The sequence below is a fragment of the Schistocerca gregaria genome, chromosome 4 (genome assembly GCF_023897955.1).
Source record: "Schistocerca gregaria isolate iqSchGreg1 chromosome 4, iqSchGreg1.2, whole genome shotgun sequence".
Classification (NCBI taxonomy): domain Eukaryota; kingdom Metazoa; phylum Arthropoda; class Insecta; order Orthoptera; family Acrididae; genus Schistocerca; species Schistocerca gregaria.
This window is the reverse complement of record NC_064923.1, coordinates 397,895,982-397,918,333: the sequence shown is the minus strand read 5'-3', so window position 1 is coordinate 397,918,333 and position 22,352 is coordinate 397,895,982. Positions and strand designations below refer to the sequence as shown.

Genomic DNA, 22,352 nt, shown 5'->3' with positions numbered 1-22,352 from the left:
TGATTGACTTTAATTCTCAAGAGAGTAGAATATGATTTGGAATTAATGCTCCTGTCAGAACTGTTAAAAACACATTTAAACCAATAACCAGAAATGCCTGAATGTTGCACAATTATATCCAAAAATCATTAGGTGCTCCATATACAACAAAAAACCCTTATTTCACCATTGAAGTCAGTCAGGATAGTTGATGTGGATTGGTGTGGTCACAAATTTAAATGCAGATAAGGCTGTCAGGGAATGTCTTACAAAATGTTTCTTGATTCCCAGCATAACAATGTGGTCACAATTTGAGAGGATTAATGAAAATGGTGAGTAGATACTTCAGTTTATTTTAAGTATTCGTTTACTTGTTTAAAAAGTGTGGTTGCCTTGGATGATGGAAATAATGATATGATGATTAGGTAGTAACTTATTATGTGCATAGGCATTAATATTGACCTCAAACCTGAACCTTCCACTTCTTGTACCACTGTTTCTCAACACCTTTGGACTTTGTCTCTGTTGCTGTACATCTTGAGGTGGAACAGCTTCTGCCAGCCTCATGTGAAATGAAATGGTTGTAATTTTTTTTTGTGAAAACAAAGCATAGATGTATCAATACAAACAATGTAGAACTGACCACTCAAAACTTGAAACTAAAGCCACAGGAAACATTTTTATTAGTTTCAACAAACACAGTTTCACAAAAGTGATGAAATGTAGTGTGGACAGACCTGTGTTATCTTATCTGTGTATGAAACCAGTTTCACGAAATAGGTCTCTTCATTTTGCACAACACCTTAGAACTGACAGTTTGCAGGAGGACATGGAAGTGTGGAACAGAGTTGCAACATCCTGCACAGCACTCATTGCATAATCCTATTTTCATTCATACTTGCTCAAAAAGGCAAACTATTCAATGTACAAAGATGGAGCTATTATCAGTTTGTTCTGGAAGAGTTACATTATGTTTTAATTTTAGTTTTCATTTTCTGTCGATGTTACCAAATTTTTTATATGCAGGAAACTTTTTTGTTATTGTAGTTAGGTTAATATTATGTGAACAAAATCTTGAGAATACGTTATACTTTCATCTGTTCTGAACTGGAGGTCCCTAATGTGAGATAATTTCTGCTAAACATGACACATAAAACTGCTCATACAGTTTTGTAGTTCTATTATAAGAAATGGATTGCTAGGTTTATAATGAGGCTGTTAAGTGGTAGAAAAAGCAGGACCACTGTATTGTAGTAATTGTATTGTAAACACTAATATTTCTTTTGTGTGATACAGTCTGATTTCTTGAAATGAACTAAATTTGGAATTAGTTGCTTATAAGGCATTATTATTAAAATTTCAAAACTTATGACTATATAATTTTGTTATGTAAATACTTACAATTGTAAACTGTGCACTCCAAACACGCAGTTGACTCTGCCCATACTCCATTTTTATGGTGATAATGGAAACTTCCACTGGCATCACTCTTGTCGGTATGACAGATGCCTGAAGTGTCTCTGTCAATGTCACTGTTGTTGTTTAATGAAATAAACATCTCCTGCAGTGAATTTTTCAAAACAGCTTTATTCTTCCATGCTCTTTCCATGATGATCTGTGTATGTTTGACAGCTTTCTTCCAGTCTTCAGAAGCGACATTGCTAACAGCTTCTCTTCCCTATTAGTGGATCTTGTACAATTCCAGCCTGCAAGCTCATACAGAATCATTGTTGGTGATCTGAGATGAGGATGTCATATGAATTTTAACCAGTTTGGATATGGCCATTGCAGTGTTTCAAAATATCTCATGTTTGAAAGAGGCGTCACCTATAAACAATACAAATGAATGAAGTCTAACATTATGGTAATGTATTTGACTTTTCTTTGATAGAACTGAACTAAGTGTTCAAGTCCATTGCTTACATATGTTGTTTGTGATAAGGATTTAATTGTTTCTCCAGCATTACTCTCTGCATTTTGTTCTTTGAAGTGGACATTTAATGAGAATGTTAACAGTTGCTTGTTGACGAATCTTCTCTCTCACAATCCTCCACCACCTCTTAAAATTCTACAGTGTGAAGAATTCCTTGTTGGACAAGTTACCTCTGGCAACAATGACCCAGTTATAATTAACTATTTATCCATGGTCAAAATGTTTTTCCAAGTCTGATGGCAGCTATTCAGAAACAAATTTCTGTGTATATTCATTCAGCTTTCTGGGTACTATGTCCTGCTGTATTGTAGATTAAATGCATGTCTGCAGTTTATTGTAAGGATTAATCCTCCATCTTCAGCAACCATCAATGAACTATAAACAGTGTAATCTTCACTACAGATGCACCACAGATGAGTGTGTACTAAGTATTTTTCGTGGTAGGGCCACCAACACACCACAACTCTGGAGATAAATACAAAATGTGGAATATATTGAATAAAATCTGAGCATCACTACAAATTCTGTGTAAGCCAACTGGTCAGTCTTTTAAAATATATTTAATTTGCATCTACATCTACACTCCACTGCGAAGTGCATGGCAGAGAGTCTATCCCATTGTACCAGTTATTAGTGCTTTTTCCTGGTCCATTCACATATGGAGCATGGGAAAAATGAGTGTTTAAATGACTCTGTGTGTGCTGTAATTGATCTAATCTTATTCTCATGATCCCTATGGAAGCAATATGTAGGAGGATATAGCATATTTCTAGAGTCATCATTTAAAGCTGGTTCTTGCAACTTTGTCTGTAGAGTTTCTCAGGATAGTTTGTTCTCTTCAAGAGATGTCAGCTCAGTTCTTTCAACATCTCAATAACAATGTCCCACAGGTCAAACAAACCTGTGATCACATGTGCTGCCCATCTCTGTATATGTTAAGTGTCCTCTGATAATCCCATATGGTATGGGTCCCGCACACTTGAGCAGTATCCTAGGATGGGCCACACAAGTGATCTGTAAGTGATCTCCTTTATAGATTGATTGCATTTCCCTAGTATCCTACTAACAAACTGAAGTCTGATACCTGCTTCATCCATGACTGAGACTGTGATTGTTCCACTTCATGTACATGCCAACTGGTACATCTAAATATATGTATGAGTTTGCGGATTCAAGCTGTGACTCACTTAAAGCAAGCTGCCAGTCATTACTTCAATTTGAAATCTTATCAAGGTCTGACCGAATATTTATACAGCTTCATTCAGAATGTATTTCATTGTAGATAACTGCATCATTTGCAAAAAAGTCTGGGGTTACTTTCAATATTATCCACAAGCTCTTAATGTATATCATGAACAGAAAGAGAGCCAACACACTTCTCTGGGGTACCCCAAAGTTATTTCTATATCTTTCGATGACCCTCCTTCCAATATAACACACTGTGTTCTCCCTACCAAGAAATCTGCAATCCAGTCACATATTTTGTCTGATACCCCATATGATCATACTTTTGATAATAAGTTTAGGTATGGTACTAAGTCAAATGCTTTTTGGAAATCAAGAAGTACTGCATTTACATGAGTGCCTCAACCTTTGACTTTCAGGATTTCATGCGAGAAATGGGTCTGTTCAAGACACCTCATTATATTTGAACTCAGACTGTGGTCTAAGATTCTACAAAAAATGAATGTCAAACATACTAGATGGTAATTTTGTGGATTACTTCTGCTACCCTTCTTGTAGACAGGTGTGATCTATGCTTTCTTCCAGCTACTGAGCATAGTTTTTTATTTGAGGGATCTATAATATATTATAGTTAACAGAAGGGCTAACTCAGCTGTGAATCACGTACAGATTCTGATAGGGGCTCCATCGGGCTCTGTGGCTTTGTTAAATTTTAATGATTTCAACTGCTTCTCTGTCCCACTGACATTGATATATATTTCACATACCTTTTCAATGGTATGAGAATTAAGTTGGGACAATATCCTTGGATTTTCCTTTGTAACATTTGAAAGCAGGATTAGGCATTTCTTCTTTTGCTTTGTTACTCTCAACACTTTATTTCCAGTCTCATTCATGAGTGACTTGACACCAGCTGTGGTGCCATTAACAGCCTTTACATATGAACAGAATTTCTTTAGATTTTGTAAAAGATCACTGTGTACCAAGAAGGATCTCTCCCTTTATGAACTGTCCTACTAGGTGCATACAAAGGTATCTATGGAAGCACAATCATTTAAACTTGAGCCATAGTTCTCTGTATCCCTGTCCTGAGCTAAAGGTATGACACTGTTGTTTCTCCATCTAGGTTTGCTAAACTAATAAATCTTTCTGCTCATTTTAGTTGTCCTTTGACTTTTAGTACTCATTGTTGCTATAACTGTGTTATGGCCAATTATACCAGTTTCAAAGAGGCCAGGTCTGTTAGTCCCTATTAGATCTAATACATATCCATTATGAGTGGGGTTCTGACCTATTTGTTCTAGGTAGTTTTCAGAGAAGGCATATAGTAGTGTTTCACGGGATGTCTTGTCCTGCCAACCACTAACAAAACTGTAATTATCCCAACTGATTGTTGGATGATTAAAGTCTCCTCAAATGATTACAACATCATTAGGGAACTTATCTACAAGTGAACTGAAGTTATCTCTTAAGTTTTCAGTATATCAGTATGTGAATCTGGTGGTCAACAGAAGGACCATGTTATAATTTTTGCCCATCCTTGATACTGAGACTTGCCCAAAAAATCTCACATGTAGCTCCAACTTCTATCTTGGTGGATTAGAATTTCTTGTCTATCCAAATAAACCTCTTCCATTTCCTATTTCCCTATCCTTTTGGTATAAACTTAAATTTTCCCGAAAGATCTCTGAGCTGTGTTCCTCAATTAGTGATAGTCCCACTGCCGGTAGGGTCATCTACTCAGAGGTGTGTGCAGAGCACACAGTGACGCCACCTACTGGGCCGATACGGGAATGAGGGGTATACTCTAGCAAGTAGCGAGGATTTTTTGCTTTGGGACGCCTAGCAGTAACGTCGTTTGCCAAGTATGGCGGACAGTATACGTGATGTGCAAGGCAACAGGAAGAGCACATCTAAAAGGGGCTGTTTACCCAGGTAACATCACCATAGGAAATATTGCTTGCATGGAAGCAATCACGTTACAGGGTAGCCGCTGGTGTATTTCACCTGCTACATGTCTCCTGGCACTGGGATCTGTGGTGGTTGGCTCCATTGAACAAGCAAGAGGGTAAGGGCCTTGCTTGTGCTATAAATTGTGGCCAGAATTGACTACTGGGTTCTGTGCTGTTGACTTCAGTTTCTTGGCAGGCCATTGCTTCTCCTACTGAGTCTGTCCTCGAATGTGTTTAATTTCAACATGCTTAGTATGCAATGTTCTAGTAGAGCTGTATGTGACATGATGATTAACATTTACTAGGTCCTGGAGTGCTGATACATTCTGTTTGTATATTGATACTATCAGTGTTTAACCATCATTGAAAACAATTTGCCTGGTCCTTGCTAAGTGCTGCCTGGTTATTGTATTTATATCACACAATGGAGTTAAGCTGGCCAATTGCTATAGATATACATGGACAAAATGTTCCCTGGATATATTTTGCCATGAATTGCAATAACATTACTGTTACATTTCTATCTGAAGTAATAGTATGTCTGAGAGACACGTGTATAATTCTAAATGAGTAGTTTCATAAATTCTTATGAGTTACTGAAAGGCCAGTTGTTATTGTGTGTTTAAATAGGTTGAAACTGATTCTATTAATGAAAGAACAAGAATTCCTTCAGTGACAGTATGTTGATATTTTCTTTTTTAATAACACATTTAAGTGTGGCTATTTGCTGTAAATCACTTTGTGTTTTTCATTGAGGGCTGAACTCGATATACCATTAGCCTGCATGCTAGTTACTTTCATTTTGATTTTGTTTTATCAGGACTTCTGCTGTTTGTCTTGGTAGCAGGTGCAGGGATCTGTGTTGTGTCCTGCTTGTGCTTTGTATTTTCCACCCCTTTGCCTTCAACATGTTGAATGAGGCCTCCAGGCACACACTAAGTGTGCCTACTATTCCTTCCCATTCTTGGCTGTCATTTCCCTAAGGGGTAATATTATTCACTATATGTTTGAACTGCTGATGGTTAGTAGACACCTACCCTGTTGTGTTTGTCTCCTCTTGACATGGGACAAAGCAGGCTTCCCCAAAACAGATGAAGTGTAATCCCACTGGCTGAGTTTCAGTTTCAGTGAATGACAGCACCTTGAATTTGCTTGTTAGGGGAGATCAGTATAACAACATGAATCATCCTTGGTCCCTGTCTACTCTGTACAGGACACCTAGACCCAAGCCCGCAGCTCGTGGTCTTGCGGTAGCGTTCTCGCTTCCCGCTCACGGGGTCCCGGGTTTGATTCCTGGCGGTGTCAGGCATTTTCTCTGCCTCAGGATGACTGGGTGTTGTGTGTCATTCATTGTTATTTCATCATCACTGACTCGCAAGCCGCCAAAGTGGCAACAACTAAAAAGGACTTGCAATATGGTAGCCGAACTTCCCCACATGAGGCCTCATGGCCAACAAGGCATTGTTCATTTCATTTCGTTTACCTAGACCCAAGATTGAACATGCTATTTATAGTCAAGTGCATGGGTAAGGATAGGGCTTGTATTTCCTGCAGGAGAGACAGTGACTGCAGGAGAGGATAGTACTTGATGCGTGACACAACTAGGAAGTCACAGCTTAGGTTGTCAAAGAACCCTCTGTCTCTGGTTCAAGCCTTCCACTCAACTAAGAATGCTGCAAATTGTGAGCTTCATTGTTTGTTCCAATGTGACACAACTCTTGGTAGCCCTCCCAGTAAACCCATTCAGTTTATATTCCAGCCACTTGGCAGCAGCCAGGGCAATTTCCAGCTGCTTATGTATAGTAACCAACTAATCCCCTGCCTGAGAACAGCAAACACAGTGGGGCTGCACTATTCATGGTGCAATATTTTTTAGAATGGTAAGCAGTTTATTACTAGTGCAAGAAATACAAACACTGTCAGGATTAACAAACCACACATGCCAGCAATAGCAACATCTTTATGTGACAAATTGCATTAGTCCAAAATTAACAATAAAATTTCAAAATTCTGAATTTGATGCCTAAACAAAAGATGACAGACATAAATATAGTATTGTTCAGCTGCAACGTAGTGCAGAAAGTAACTAGCACTTAAATGTTCTATGTATAACAATTTCTCATAAAGTTCTAATGTAACTTGTGTAGTTTGTGCTTTCAAACAATTACTACTAATTGTTGCTAGTACAGACTCTAAATGTGCCAGCAGATATTAAAAAGTTTTTATTTGAAGCCGTATTGGGTGATGGTTGTACAGCAGTTATGGGGAGATGATGACTGTCAGAAAAGTGTAGATTACTCCACGTGGTTTTTGGATAATATCAGTGATGGTTTGTTAGACCCTTTCCATCACATCATGAGTGATGAAGAATCATTTCATCTTTCCAGTCATATGAATTCACAGTACATGAGGTTCTGGGCAATAAAGAAGACTAATATTGTGTGTCAACAATGATTCTGTGATAAAAAAATCAGTGTTTGGTGCAATGTGACAGTAACAAACATCATGGGACCGATATTTTTTGACACTACCTTCAACGTGTTTGAATGTATGGAAATTTTTGATACATTTTGTGCTCAACTTACTGAATATGAAAGACTACACTGTGTCTTCCAGCAAGATGAGGGAAATAGCTCAGATTGCGATGGGCAGTAGCTTGTCTACCCTAGTACTTCGTTTTTATGTGATATACTTCTTTACTGTGTCAACACTGTAGAGACCTTTTTCTTTTCCATTCAATGGCTCTATAAGAAATACTTCTTGCAGGTGTGGTGTTTCCACTATTTTGTAAGGGCCTTCGTATTTTATCACTTCACATTTGAACTTGGACGATAGGCTCTTACTAGCACTAAGTCATTTAATTTAAAATCTGAATCTACTGATTTTTTTTTATTATATTGGCACAATCTGTTCCTTGCATATTTCCATAAATGATACTTGATATTCTAGCTTTCTCTTTCTTGTCTCCTCTTTTCTTTAGGCAACAAATAAATAAATAAGAAATGTGGCTGTATTGCCTGAGGTAAGTATATAAATTAATTTTAGTCTGAAGGAAATAATTGTGTACTCATATTAACTAAATAAAAGTACATCCAGTACTATACCAGGTCATGTGAGAGAGATTTAGCATCAGTAACGCTTCATGATGCCCCCTAGCTGAAATACTTATAGCCACTTCCTGTGTCGCGAGTGTGAAAAAAATCTTAAATCTTCTCCACCTTAATTTAATTCCTCCAATAGTTCTGGTGAAAGCCCATTACTTTCATTAACTTTCCATTTGCTCTTTCCCATCCAAAGATTTCATGCTTCCCCTTCTGTTTTTTGTAAACCAACTGTAGACAGTGGTGTGCTAACTAATGAATCTATCATTTATTGTACTGTTTAAGTACTGTAATTAATTTATTTACATGCTCCTTCAAGGTTGTGAAGGTTGAGCCTGGTAAAGCTGTTATGTCTGAATCTTTGCCCTGCTCTAGCCTGTTTAACCATAACTGTGTGTCTAAGTTTTGTTCATTTACTCTTGTAAACTTTTATTCAGTTAATTCTGTTATTTGTTGTGCATTCTGATCTACCTTCTTATAATGTTACAAAAACCTCATTTCTTACAAGGTCATATTGTTGGTTTATCTCTTCACATAACTCTCCCTGTAAACTGGATAATATTGTTTGCAAGTTGGTTATTTTTGTGTTTTCTCTTTTTTTCTTCTTGCAACATTCCCAGATAAACAGTTCAAGGCTACTATTTGTTGAAAGATTTCTTGAAGCCTTCAGCTGCCATCCTCTTTATTTCCCGTATGGTTGCACAATTTTGGCCTTAGACCATATTCAAGCATTTTATCAATAATTTTTTAGTAGCAGATTATGTCATATACGTCATTGCTCCTATGACATCATGTTATACTCAAAAAATAATTCTAGGTGTTCATGCTGTTTTAGGAACATGTTACTTTTGAGCAGTTGTTGCAAAGTACTATTTGCTTTGTCTACTTCAATCAAAGTCTTGAGCTTAGCACTGAGCTCTTACTCAAATCAGTCATTGCTTTGCAACATCTAACTTAGTACTGAAATCTGCATGTAAATATTCCACCACTTATTGCTACTTAAAAAAAGGGGGTGGGGGAAGCTAAGATGGAAGTTGCCACAGCACTGGCTTACACTGGTCTTTTATGTGCTGTTGTGTTATTGCAGCCAGTCAGCCAGCATGCTATGATGTGGAACTGATGGCTCAAAAACAGCCACCTTCCAGATCATAGACATGTATGTTACTCTGCATCATAACTGTTGTCAAGTAATTTAGTAGTGATTTCTTGACAACTAAATTTCTTCTTTTCTTTCTGTATTGCTGAGTAATTTAAAGTTTTCTCCTCAACAGCTCAATTCTTGTAAATGTTTCTCAACTGCAGTATTATTAATGTTGGCTGCACTGAATAATCCTCGCAGTTGACCTTGTTGCCAAGGACAGTGCCCTTTTGTAGTAAAACTTATTATGATGAAAACCATTGGTTTATTTCAAGTATCTTGCTAAATTTTGCATATTCGCCATTCTGTAGCACAGTCACCACAAATGTAATGTTTCCTAGGTATCTCCATGTATCTTCCTGAGTAGTGCAGTACATCAGCTGGAGGTTAGGCTACTAATGTCAAAACGCCTTTTTCTCTCATTACTGTATATTGACTTGAAAAAAATCTCTCCTTCCCTTCAAATCAGCATCCTCCTGTGCCATGTATACCTTGTATCATTGGATTCTTCACCTTTTTTGCATGTTGCTGAGTGGTGAAAACTCAAAGACAGACTTCTTCTTTGCATACCACTAAATGAAAGAATTTTCTCCTTTTATAAACCATATATATTATAACAGATTATTACACACAGGAAACACTTCAGACAATTCCCTATTGTTTGACAAGTGTATTTTAACAAAATTCACAATGAACCCAATTACATTTCAGAGCAGCCCTCCCCTTGAACCTGTTTTGTTCCATGACTTTCTTATAGGCATCATCAGTGGCATCTTCTTCTATGGAGGCCAGCTCAACTCTGTTGTAGGGATTCGCCCCATCCAGTAGCAGTGCTGTCTCCTGTACCAGCAATCAACTTGCACATACAGAAAAGCCCCACACTCAACACATATGTCCTACTTTGTAAACTACATTAAATAAATGTGCTTCAGTAGTCCACACATGTCATTTGTCAGTTCTAAATACACTGTGCAACACTTCTTTTTAACTAAGTGAAATGTTACACTATACACTGCATGAAGAAAATAGTTATTCTGTCACATAATATGGTTTATTCATAATTCCACATAATGTTTCACACATATTTTCACATTTCCACAAGGAAATATCAAAACATAACACTTAGAGCTCTTTTCATTATCATGATGCCTTACATATTGCAAAGAGATTCTCGTATCAAAAACAGTATGAAACTCATCTGCATGATTCTGAAAACAGTCTGATCTCTACTGTTTGCGTTGATGACAAACAATTGTAATATAAGATTTGTTAATGGTTTTTTGAATCTTCCAGAAAATTGCACAAATTAAAATAGTACAAAGGTGCCCTCTATTTTTAAATTATACATCAGATTTATTTTCTGAATGTCTCCTGAAGATATGTATTTTTGCGAAGATTTTTAGTAATAATAATGAAGGTTGCAAAATTTTCAAATATAAATATTGGAAACTTGCTGTTTGTTGCAATATCAATTTTTATATATGCATCCTTTGTCTGCATTTAATACTGAATGGTAAAAATAGCAAAAACTATCAACCTCCATCATTGTTACCTGAACTTGCCACTATTTTGTAGGAAGAATGGTATATGATTCCCTTAAAAACCGTATAGGACCTGTATTTACCATCTCCAAGATGACTATAACTTCAATTGCATCATGCAATGAATTTATTTTTCATCACTTTCTGTCATAAATTTGGCATTTTTCTTTTGTACTGCTATATCCACAATTAGCCAGATATCAGTGCATGTGGGCCTTCACCTTCTGCGGAGATGTATACCAGATGTACGATTAATGGAATATTGAAAACCTGTTTGGGATACAAATAATGATGTGAGTAAACAGAGTCACTCATCACTTCAAGGAAACATTCAGGAGTTGACTGTGAAATAAACAACAAACTGAACAGCATAGTTTCTTGAAATTTAGAATAATATGCGTATTGATGACTCCATACTTATGCTGTATACTGAACAGTTACATTTACATATTTTATGCTCATAATTTCTATAAATCTTTGTATGTTTAGTCTTCATGATTCACACAAATCAGTTAATTTTAGTTATAGATCTCAAGCATTTTAATTGTAGTTAGTTGACGAATAAGTGTGTTAATAGGAAGAATGTTAATCTAATATTATTGATGAATGCTAGTTTGTTAAATGATTTCATGGTGTGAATTTATTGTCAAAAAATTATACATTAGGCATCAATTTGAAGTTTGTCTTGCATTATATGGAAAAGCAAATTTACGGTAAAGAATGATAACTGATGTTTATTTGTAGGTGACAAATGCCTGGGCTGGATATTATGACACCAATGTTGCAGATGAAAATGGAATTATTGGACGCCATCCATATTACCATAATCTTTACATAGCAACTGGATTTAGTGGCCATGGCAAGTAAAGCATTAGAAAAAATACATAACTCTTGAATCACTGTTCTGGGCAACAGATAAATAAAATAACATAGTCATGTAATAGATAATTAGAACCCTGTTGACAGAAACATACAAAGTGCAAAACTTTGTAAAGAGATATGGAGAACAAAGAAAATGTATCATGAAAAATCAATCCATCTGTACACACTAATCATATTGACACAAAAAATGACAAAGTGAAGCCAAAGATATCAAATTTTGTCTCCTGAAGTTGCTTCAATGAAGAAAAATCACACTCTAGTTCCTCCTTTCAATTGTTTCCTGTAATTTTTACAGGCATGGAGAGAAGTGTTTACAGAATTGGAAAGCAGAACTGATATTGAAGGGATGCTTTTTTGAGTGTATATTTTATGAAATAATTGGTATTTCTTTCAGCAACAGTTTTTTATGGACCTGGCAGCGATATGCCTGACATGACTGGAAAAACTCATAAATTAGACCAGTTTTTAGGAACACTCAGAAGACAGATGAACTTATCTGTACATCAATGTCTGACTTAAACTGATTCACTTTGAAACATGTTTCTCTCTCTCTCTCTCTCTCTCTCTCTCTCTCTCTCTCTCTCTCTCTCTGTCATTCTTTCTTTAACTTTGACAATCAAAATGTAATAGATATTGGAAACAACATTTGCGCCATTGTGTCTGACTTTTAGAGAGCCTTTAATATAGGCTGTTGCTACCTCCTAAACAAAAGACATACTTACAGAATACCCGACTAGTTATGTGATTAGCCTAAAGACTTATTGAGAATAAATTCTCTTACTATTAGTGAAATATACATTTTATGGTTAGCGTGTGACAAGTTAAAACTGTGGCAAGCCAAGACCACAACTTGTATCACTGCTTCTTTTGGAAAGTGTGACATTAATTATAATGCCCAAGTATACCTCACAGATGATCCCATACCTCATCTGCTCTGGGGCTTTTTCCCTTTCCATGGTGGGAGTTACATTCATTGAACATCACATGCAGATACAGAAGTACTACTAGCTGAGTTGAGTGAAATGGAATGATAAATCATGGTACCTGTCATGAAAGAATGTTTGGAACATGGGTAACATAAGCATATCTAATATGACAAAAATGGAAAATGCTAAAATATGAACAATTTGCAAATTGGTATTGTAGTGATTAATCTAATATAATAACCAAGGAGATCACATGGCACAATAATGAACTTGGGGACCATTGGTGAACTAATCTAACAATGTTTGGATTTTGTCTCTGACAGCCACACACTTATTGCAGCAGTTGGTTACCTTGCTCACAGTGCACTTGCTATAACATAATGGCCTCTGTGAAATGGATGCTCCACAATCAGTAAGGCCAGAGTGAGACAGTACTGAATCAGTCAAGCCCAAAATATTGTGTCAGTTTTGTGGGCCACCTGCAAGCCTAGGATAACTAGTGGCAGGGCGATGATCAAAGCTACAGGTTGGCAGGTAAGGGCAGCTTTTAGGGTCTTTTGGACTCTCTCCACCATGCCGTAAGCTACAGGGTAGCCTTTAGCCCTTCAGTGCACTACATAGGAGGCTGTTGCAGGCTCAATTGATGCAGTCCCTTATCATTTAGCTACAAAATAGCAGGTCAGCAACTGGAAGCAGTTAATTCCATAAATTATCTGGGAGTACGCATTAGGAGTGATTTAAAATGGAATGAACATATAAAGTTGATCGTCGGTAAAGCAGATGCCAGACTGAGATTCAGTGGAAGAATCCTAAGGAAATGCAATCCGACAACAAAGGAAGTAGGTTACACTACACTTGTGCGCCCACTGCTTGAATACTGCTCAGCAGTGTGGGATCCGCACCAGATAGGGTTGATAGAAGGGATAGAGAAGATCCAACGGAGAGCAGCGTGCTTCGTTACAGGATCATTTAGTAATCGCAAAAGCGTTAGGGAGATGATAGATAAACTCCAGTGGAAGACTCTGCAGGAGAGACGCTCAGTAGCTCGGTACGGGCTTTTGTTAAAGTTTCGAGAACATACCTTCACCGAAGAATCAAGCAGTATATTGCTCCCTCCTACGTATATCTCACGAAGAGACCATGAGGATAAAATCAGAGAGATTAGAGCCCACACAGAAGCATACCAACAATCCTTTTTTCCACGTACAATGTGAGACTGGAATAGAAGGGAGAACCGATAGAGGTACTCAGGGTACCCTCCGCCACACACTGTCAGGTGGCTTGCTGAGTATGGATGTAGATGTAGATGTAGATACCAGGCCATGTGAAATGCTCCTCCATGGAGCCACACTTGCACAGCCACCAGTGTGGGCTGGACCATGAAAGTGTTTGAAAGCTACCTCATAGAAATCAGGAAAGGTAAGGGTGGCTGAACTCTGTGTAGTTGCATGAGCGATCAGAATGCTTGTGAGCATTGCACCAGATGTCTAAATCCATACTGGAAATCGTGTGTGGTTTGAGGCTAAGGCTGGTGTTTGAGTCACTTTGCAGTATTAACAGTTTAGGATCAGCTACCTGAGTGATGGAAATGACCATATAATTGAGGGATGCAATGAGTGCACAGGAGTGGCTGAGGCAGTCAGTGGCAATATTGTCAATGCCTTTGTGCTGTATGTCAGTTGCAAACTGCGGTATGTATGAGTGTTGATGCAATTGCCTAGGGCAAATCCGTGTGCTTTCCTTTCGATGAAAGCCTGTTGTAAGGGAGTGATAGTTGATGTAGACAGTGAAGGGGTGTCCTTCCACCAAGGGGTAGAAGTACTTGAGTGCCTCATATATGGAAAAGAGCATACAGCCCAATTCCACTGTGGCACAGAGGGCTTCATGGAATAGAATATCAGTGGCTGCCAGGAACCTTCACTCTGTTGTTCAAGAATGGTGCCTGGGGCTGACTGCGTGGTATCCATTATGATTGCAAATGGGGCAGTCAGATGCAAGTGTACCAGGAGGGCAGCATGTGAGAGCTCGCATTTCATTTTTTTCCAAACTCACTATCATTTGCACCATACAGGGACTAGGCCTATTGCCTTTAGTGCAGTCACCCTGGAGTGTAGCAGTGACTGGTGCTTGCATGCTTGCAGTGATTTTGAGGTAACACTAGAAGAAATTTTCCATACTGTGGAAACTGCAGCATTCTCTGATGATTGTGTGGAATTGAGCCATTGGATGATATCCTGTGTCCAAGAGAGTGAATCTCTGCAACACTGAAAATGCTCTTCTCTAGGCTGATGAAAACTCCAATTCTCGGAGGTGCTAAAATGCTTCCATTGCACACTGGCAGTGCTCCTGAAGATTGCAGGCACAGATGAAGATATAATAGGCAGGCAAAACAGCATAGGACATTGTCAAGAAAGCATTGCAGGTTTTGCTGGTGTTACAGAGACCCAAAGGCATAAACATGGTTTTGAAGAGGTTAAAGCGGTGATTAGTGCCATCTCTTCCATGTCCTCTGACGCGAGTATAATCTGCGCAAATGCTTGTGTGCAGTTTACTTTGCCAAAAACTGTTGCACTGGACAGATCATTGTTGTAACTGCACAAGAAGGGAACTGGGTACTGGTTGCGGATTAGCGTAGAATTGAGGGAACCAAAGTTACTGCACAGATGCCTTTCTTTCTTTCTTCGTTTTTATCATGGAAACATGTCATCAAAAAATTTCTGGATTTGATCAGTTCCTTTATCAGAAAATTAATGTGAACTGGTAGACCAGTTCATGCCATGGGTGGCCATTATCCATTGGAAAGACCAGTTAATGGTCTCTTAAGGTGATATGGAAGGACATTGTTAATATTCTTGCCATACAGCAAGTGTGACTATTTTAATACAGATACTCAAGAACTGTGCAACATACAGGTAGGGTGACTTACGCAGGTAACATGAGCATATCTAATATAACAAAAATGAAAAAGGCAAAAATGTACTAAATTTACAAATTGAGAATATAGTGACTAATCTAGTACACTACCGTAATCAAGACAACTTCATGGCACAATAATGAACTTGTGGTCCGTAGATGCACTAACCTAACAAGGTTTGCATTTAATCTCTTAACAACCAACATATATCACTGCAGCCAGTTACCTAGTTCACACTGCACTCACTACATCATAATGGTCTCCATGAAGTGGATACTCCACAGTCAAAAAGGCTACAGTGAGGAAGTGCTGAATCATTCACACCCCAAAATATCATGTCAGTCCTATGCTAAGTAGTCCTCCATAGGCATCAAGGATAGCCTGCAATACTTTTCACTAAATAGGTGCAAGAAGCAGACTCACCTTTAATGTCTTTGTGGGTCATGTGCCTGTCTTGTAGCACTACAGAACACCATGAAGTTCTGATAAATTAATAACTTGAACACATAAGCTATATTTAATCACTGCACTCAGTGTGTGGACAGCTTGACATTGGTGTGGGAAGTGTCAGGATTCAGAGCACTTCATGTAGTATTATCAGGTAAAACCCAGGTGCTGTGGCAAAGAGGCACATAGTAGAGGAAATTCAGGTTCTAGGATGCTTGCAGCTCATGATGTGGTTTTTACCAGGTGATACATCATTTGCTATAATGCCTGATCATCTGCTAGGGTAACAGGAATAAACACATTCTAATCAATTCTAGACCATCAAAACTCTGCAGAGCCTATCCCACAGTGCTGTGACAGGTTTCTTTTTCTATAACCTTTGTGTTGTTGCTACACGAAAAGTACCTCAGATCAAAAGGGTCAAACCAAATAAAAATTACTTTAAAATATAGATATTTACCTGTTATACCACTAATCATGGTAACTTATCTCTAAAACTCTGCATTTGTGTACAATCAATGTTAGAATGTTAATTAATCTCAAAACTACAGAATCAGAAGTTTCTAAGGAAACAATATGTATAATAGACAATTACAACCAGCCAGATTCACTAGAGTCATAAATGATATTTTAATTGATGAGAAGCTAAACATTTACTTGAAATAATATGTATGTTAACACATTCAGTACATTGTCATATTTCCCAAAATATAAGTTTCCATGTTGTTGCACATTCTTCCCTTATTTAATATCAAAGTTAAAAAGTCAAGTTCCATGAAATGATTGAAACACAACTGAATGGAACAATATGCAGACTTTACAAGAGCAGCATATGAATGTGCTACATAATTTTTGGTGTATCTACATTCCAGCAGCTCAGTATCAAAAGCAGCAGTGATCACATTGTACATATCTTTGACATGAGCTGTTCCATTATGATGCATTTGGGTCATTTCGTTGAAAGTCTGCATTTTCAGGTTTATGATAAACAAGGGAAGATCTTTTCGACAACATAAGAACTTCTGTTCTAGGATATATTATTCTGTAAATATTGCATGTAGTGACATATACTATTTCAAGAAAAATGTTAAGCTTTTTGCTGCCTAAAATCTCACCTGTGTCTCCTGGTCATAATTGTCTGCACACAGTATTGTTTCTCCAGTATCTTATGCTTCTGTAATCTCTAGATTCATTAACGTTCAAATGTCAATTGTATGCAAATACAGAGTTTTAGAGATAAATAATCTTGTTGTGCAGTAGAACAGACCCATCTCTTTATTTGAATATCATTTTTATTCAGTTTTAGCTGCTCAAGCAGGGTCAGTTATATTACTTTAAACAAGTTGAATTTTTGGCTTGGTTTGTGAAGCATGCATGGCTGGCACAATTAATTGTGCACTGCTGAGTTTGAGTCAGTTTGGCACACAGTTTTACTTGTCGTATACAAGGACTTCTTATCAAACAGAACCCAGGATACATTTTGAGAGGTATGTTACATGATAGATATATTGCATAGTCATAATCCATCATCAGAATATGTGGAAATAACCATCTAAAACAATTAAAGATAAACTGTCACTTATATGTAGTTGTAGGAAAAGCAGGGGTCAGGCTTAGATTCACTGGGAGAATGCTAAGTAAGCATTAATAATAATTAACAATTTTTCCATTGTTTGATTTTGCCTGATAGATTTCCATTATTTGGTTTTTCCTAAGTAGGTATTATTCATTCAAGAAGAGTTTCATTTTTCTAAGGTGTCATTCAAACCATTCCTGGGTGTTGTTTATTGGCATTCTACATGTGATGAGTGGGAACAGATACAGAAAATTCAAAGAAGAGCTACATGGTTTGGCATATGCTTGATTATTTAGTAATATGCATAAAAAACTGCTGAACGATCTCCAGTGAGTAGCTTTACAGAAATGTTTGCTCCTGAAATTTCAAGATTGTCAAGAGAAATACTACTTTCTACTATAAATGTGTCACATTCTCAGCCATCAGGAAATATAAATTATGTTTCAGGATGTCATAAACTGACTTTTTAAAATATATAATTGACTAGAATAGTAGCATTACTCCACCAAAAGATGGAGGCTTCAGACTATTGACAGAAACTGTCAATTTGGTTCAAAAAGAGTCATCTGTCCTCAATCATTTTATGGCTGAGCAGATCGAAGGCAGTGATAATGTCCAGCAGGGCAGGTGGGAGCTTTGGTTGGTTCAGCAGAAGTCAGCTATCTTCATTTCTTCATTCATGCTGTAGCTCTGCAGGGTGGTGCCCTTGATGAAGTCAAACTGGCTGTTAATGAGATGATGATGATGTGCCAGGGCACAGATTCACTCTACGAGGTGCAGTTTGATGTCTAGGGGCTCTTCCTTGTGAGACAGCATTGCAGCCTGGATGCATGTGGGAGGATTAAGAAGCCACCATGTCCAGAGCATGCAGTCAGGCAGCAGGATAGGATTGATCACTGTCCAGAGGTGGCACCACTGTGAGGAAGGTGAGCTGTCTCTGAGAGTTTCTACATGTGTAACCATGTGTAGCTGCTGCTCCAGGAAATGAGAGAGGCACTGGAGAAACAGGGTCTTGGCCATCTCGTACTTACTGTGAGGTTGTGCTGCCAGGAAGAGCGTACTGATTATGACCATATCATCACCGAGATGGCTTTCACAAATCTTATTTCATCATTGATAATGATGTGGGCAGATGTCTGGCACTCACATAAAGTGAACAATACTGCTGGAAAATTGGTATGAAATGGGACAGTTTAAAATGAAGCAAGCTGGCACTTTCACTGTTTGTGAGCTTGGCACATGGATCTGGCCAGAGCATGGTGTTAACCAGCGTGGCTGGTGTCAAAGTGGCAGAGAATATGTAGCTGCTGCATCTTGTGGAAGTGTGTGTCATTTGCACGACATTGGTGGTGTGGATATTATATCATATTTAGTACAGACCTTGGGCAATGTACCATACAGTTGAGGTGGTTGTGGATGTGCAATGGTGTGTGGCTCAAAAACTGACATGACAGGTGTGGAAGGGATGATGCTTGGATACAACGGCTACTTTCCGGTTCCACTGGCAGCATATGAGAGGTCAAAAGCACATGGCATAGCTGGCATGGATGTGGCGTGAGGCACGGTTTGGCCCAGTGGAGTCAGGCTTGTGGAGCATGTTGGCACTGTACACAGAATGTGCCTGAGAGGAGTAAGGTGCTAGGTTTGTGGCAGTAGTAAGGTTGAAACTGGTGTGTGGTGCAAGAATGGTGGTGACATAGTTGTTCATTGCACTGGGATTACTTTTGAGTAGGACTGATGATGAGGAAATAGGTATCATGAGACACAGACACTGTGGAGGGATGAATCAGAGGCTGTTTACCAAAATGTCACACATAATGCTCACAACAAATCGTGGCGCTGTGTGCAGAATATCCTCCGTGCTGTCATGGAGGCAGTGAAGCGAAACAGCGGATATTGGCAGCAACGTCATGTACCCAATGGTGCAGTAGATTTGCAAAAATCATGATGCTACATGGTAGGTAGGGTCAACAATGTGACATTGGTAGGTGTGTATATGGAATAATGTACACTAGTATTGAGTAGATAGTTCCATGCTATATTAGGAGAATAGACAATACACCATGACACTCAAGTCAGAGGTATAGAGATACTGAAATCAAAGTGAAAGACAATACTGTTGCCAGTTGCTCAGGACAACAGTACCAATATTTACTATGAGATGTAGTAAATAGTCATTATGTTCCACAAGTCCATCACATCATGCCAGAAATGTTTGCCAAGGTTGATGAAAATGTACATATAATGGCTTATTGGCCATAGATTCAGGCAGTTTTCTGTGTGGATAGAAGTTTCAGTAGTTCCCATGTTCTAAAGCCATTTCATTCAACTCTAAAAAACACTTGACATAGAGTGGCAGATGTATACAATTGCATTACCTGCTGAAGTAGAGCTGTCATCAGCCTGTAGTTTGTATCACCACAGTGATTTACTGGACATGGTCCTTTGGGACATGGTATAACCTTGCCTTCCTCATTCCTTTGAACAGACTTATCCATCCAAGTACACAGGGCCCTACTGCTGAATGTGGCCTCTGAAAAATGATGCAACTCAGAATTTTGCATATTAACAAATAGCACAAGTGGTGAAAGAAAGAACAAATAGGAGGATAAACTAAAACTGACAAACTTTGAATCCATAGTCCACCATGTAACCACTGAGCACCAAAACACAATGTCAATTTCAAGTTGACCAATAAATATAATTCTACTAGTTGATTTACATATGTTTCCTATTTCTGTTCATTAGTGCATGGGCAGTTGTCATAGTAATTTAGGTATGTATTAATAATACATGCTTAAATTAATATTTAATACAAATAATGTTAATTGCTGTTATTCAGACCTAGAGAGCATTTTTCCTAGAGATGGCCAATGATTACACAGGTTGACATGGGTTCTGGGGTTTGGAAAGTCAGTGATGTTCTTTACTAATTTGGCACCCATGAACATGAAAATATAAGTTTTTTTGCGTCACCATTAGTTTTCTCTGCACAGCTATGCCTCTGCCAAACCTGTTATGGGCTATTTTGCTATTGGCTGTCAAGTCTGTGTTATGTAGCGTAATTTGTATAAATGTGGTGACACTGCTTGTTTGTAGGATGGTGAAGTACAGGGGGAGAATGAACTTCACAGCTGAAACTCCATTATCACCACAACAATAAATAGTTGAGTGAGTGCGAGAGCCAGGAGAAGGTGCTTACGCATGTTATTGTGAGTGGTGTTATTTTATTGATGCTGTGTTCAAAAGACATTGTATGGATAGCCCAGATGCATTTTGTTACATATGTAGAGCTTCTGTGATAAGTACAAGGCATAGAAAAATAACAGAAGTTATGCAGAAATCATATTTTGCTTATTTCAGCATGAAGCTCAGGGCCCAGAACAAATCATTTGCTCCACACACTCTGTGTCATACAAATGTGGAGCAGTTAAGGACGTTGTTGTTGTTGTTGTTGTTGTTGTCGTTGTCTTCAGTCCTGAGACTGGTTTGATGCAGTTCTCCATGCTACTCTATCCTGTGCCAGCTTCTTCATCTCCCAGTACCTACTGCAACCTACATCCTTCTGAATCTGCTTAGTGTATTCATCTCTTGGTCTCCCTCTATGATTTTTACCCTCCATGCTGCCCTCCAATGCTAAATTTGTGATCCCTTGATGCCTCAAAACATGTCCTACTAACCGATCCCTTCTTCTAGTCAAGTTGTGCCACAAACTTCTCTTCTCCCCAATCCTATTCAATACCTCCTCATTAGTTACGTGATCTATACACCTTATCTTCAGCATTCTTCTGTAGCACCACATTTCGAAAGCTTCTGTTCTCTTCTTGTCCAAACTAGTTATCGTCCATGTTTCACTTCCATACATGGCTACCCTCCAAACAAATACTTTCAGAAACGACTTCCTGATACATAAATCTATATTCGATGTTAACAAATTTCTCTTCTTCAGAAACGCTTTCCTGGCCATTGCCAGTCTACATTTTATATCCTCTCTACTTCGACCATCATCAGTTATTTTACTTCCTAAATAGCAAAACTCCTTTACTACTTTAAGTGTCTCATTTATAATCTAATTCCCTCAGGATTACCCGATTTAATTTGATTACATTCCATTGTCCTCGTTTTGCTTTTGTTTATGTTCATCTTATATCCTCCTTTCAAGACACTGTCCATTCCGTTCAACTGCTCTTCCAAGTCCTTTGCTGTCTCTGACAGAATTACAATGTCATCGGCGAACCTCAAAGTTTTTACTTCTTCTCCATGAATTTTAATACTTACTCCAAATTTTTCTTTTGTTTCCTTTACTGCTTGCTCAATATACAGATTGAATAACATCGGGGAGAGGCTACAACCCTGCTTGCTCAATATACAGATTGAATAACATCGGGGAGAGGCTACAACCCTGTGTCAGTCCTTTCCCAACCACTGCTTTCCTTTCATTCCCCTTGACTATAATAACTGCCATCTGGTTTCTGTACAAATTCTAAATAGCCTTTCGCTCCCTGTATTTTACCCCTTCCACTTTCAGAATTTGAAAGAGAGTATTCCGGTCAACATTGTCAAAAGCTTTCTCTAAGTCTACAAATGCTAGAAACGTAGGTTTGCCTTTTCTTAATCTTTCTTCTAAGATAAGTCGTAAGGTCAGTATTGCCTCACGTGTTCCAACATTTCGACGGAATCCAAACTGATCCTCCCCGAGGTCTGCATCTACCAGTTTTTCCATTCGTCTGTAAAGAATTCACGTTAGTATTTTGCAGCTGTGACTTATTAAACTGATA

The 22,352-nt window shown here is 38.2% G+C and overlaps 1 protein-coding gene across 1 annotated transcript in view; it reads left to right on the top strand.

Annotated features, from left to right (window-relative positions):
- Positions 1 to 22,352, top strand: part of LOC126266841 (FAD-dependent oxidoreductase domain-containing protein 1-like) — a 176,409-nt gene that overhangs the window by 137,649 nt on the left and 16,408 nt on the right. Inside the window, exon 8 of the mRNA XM_049971409.1 lies at positions 11,574 to 11,688. Coding sequence (XP_049827366.1) covers positions 11,574 to 11,688 — 115 coding nt within the window. The remainder of the gene's footprint in view (positions 1 to 11,573; positions 11,689 to 22,352) is intronic.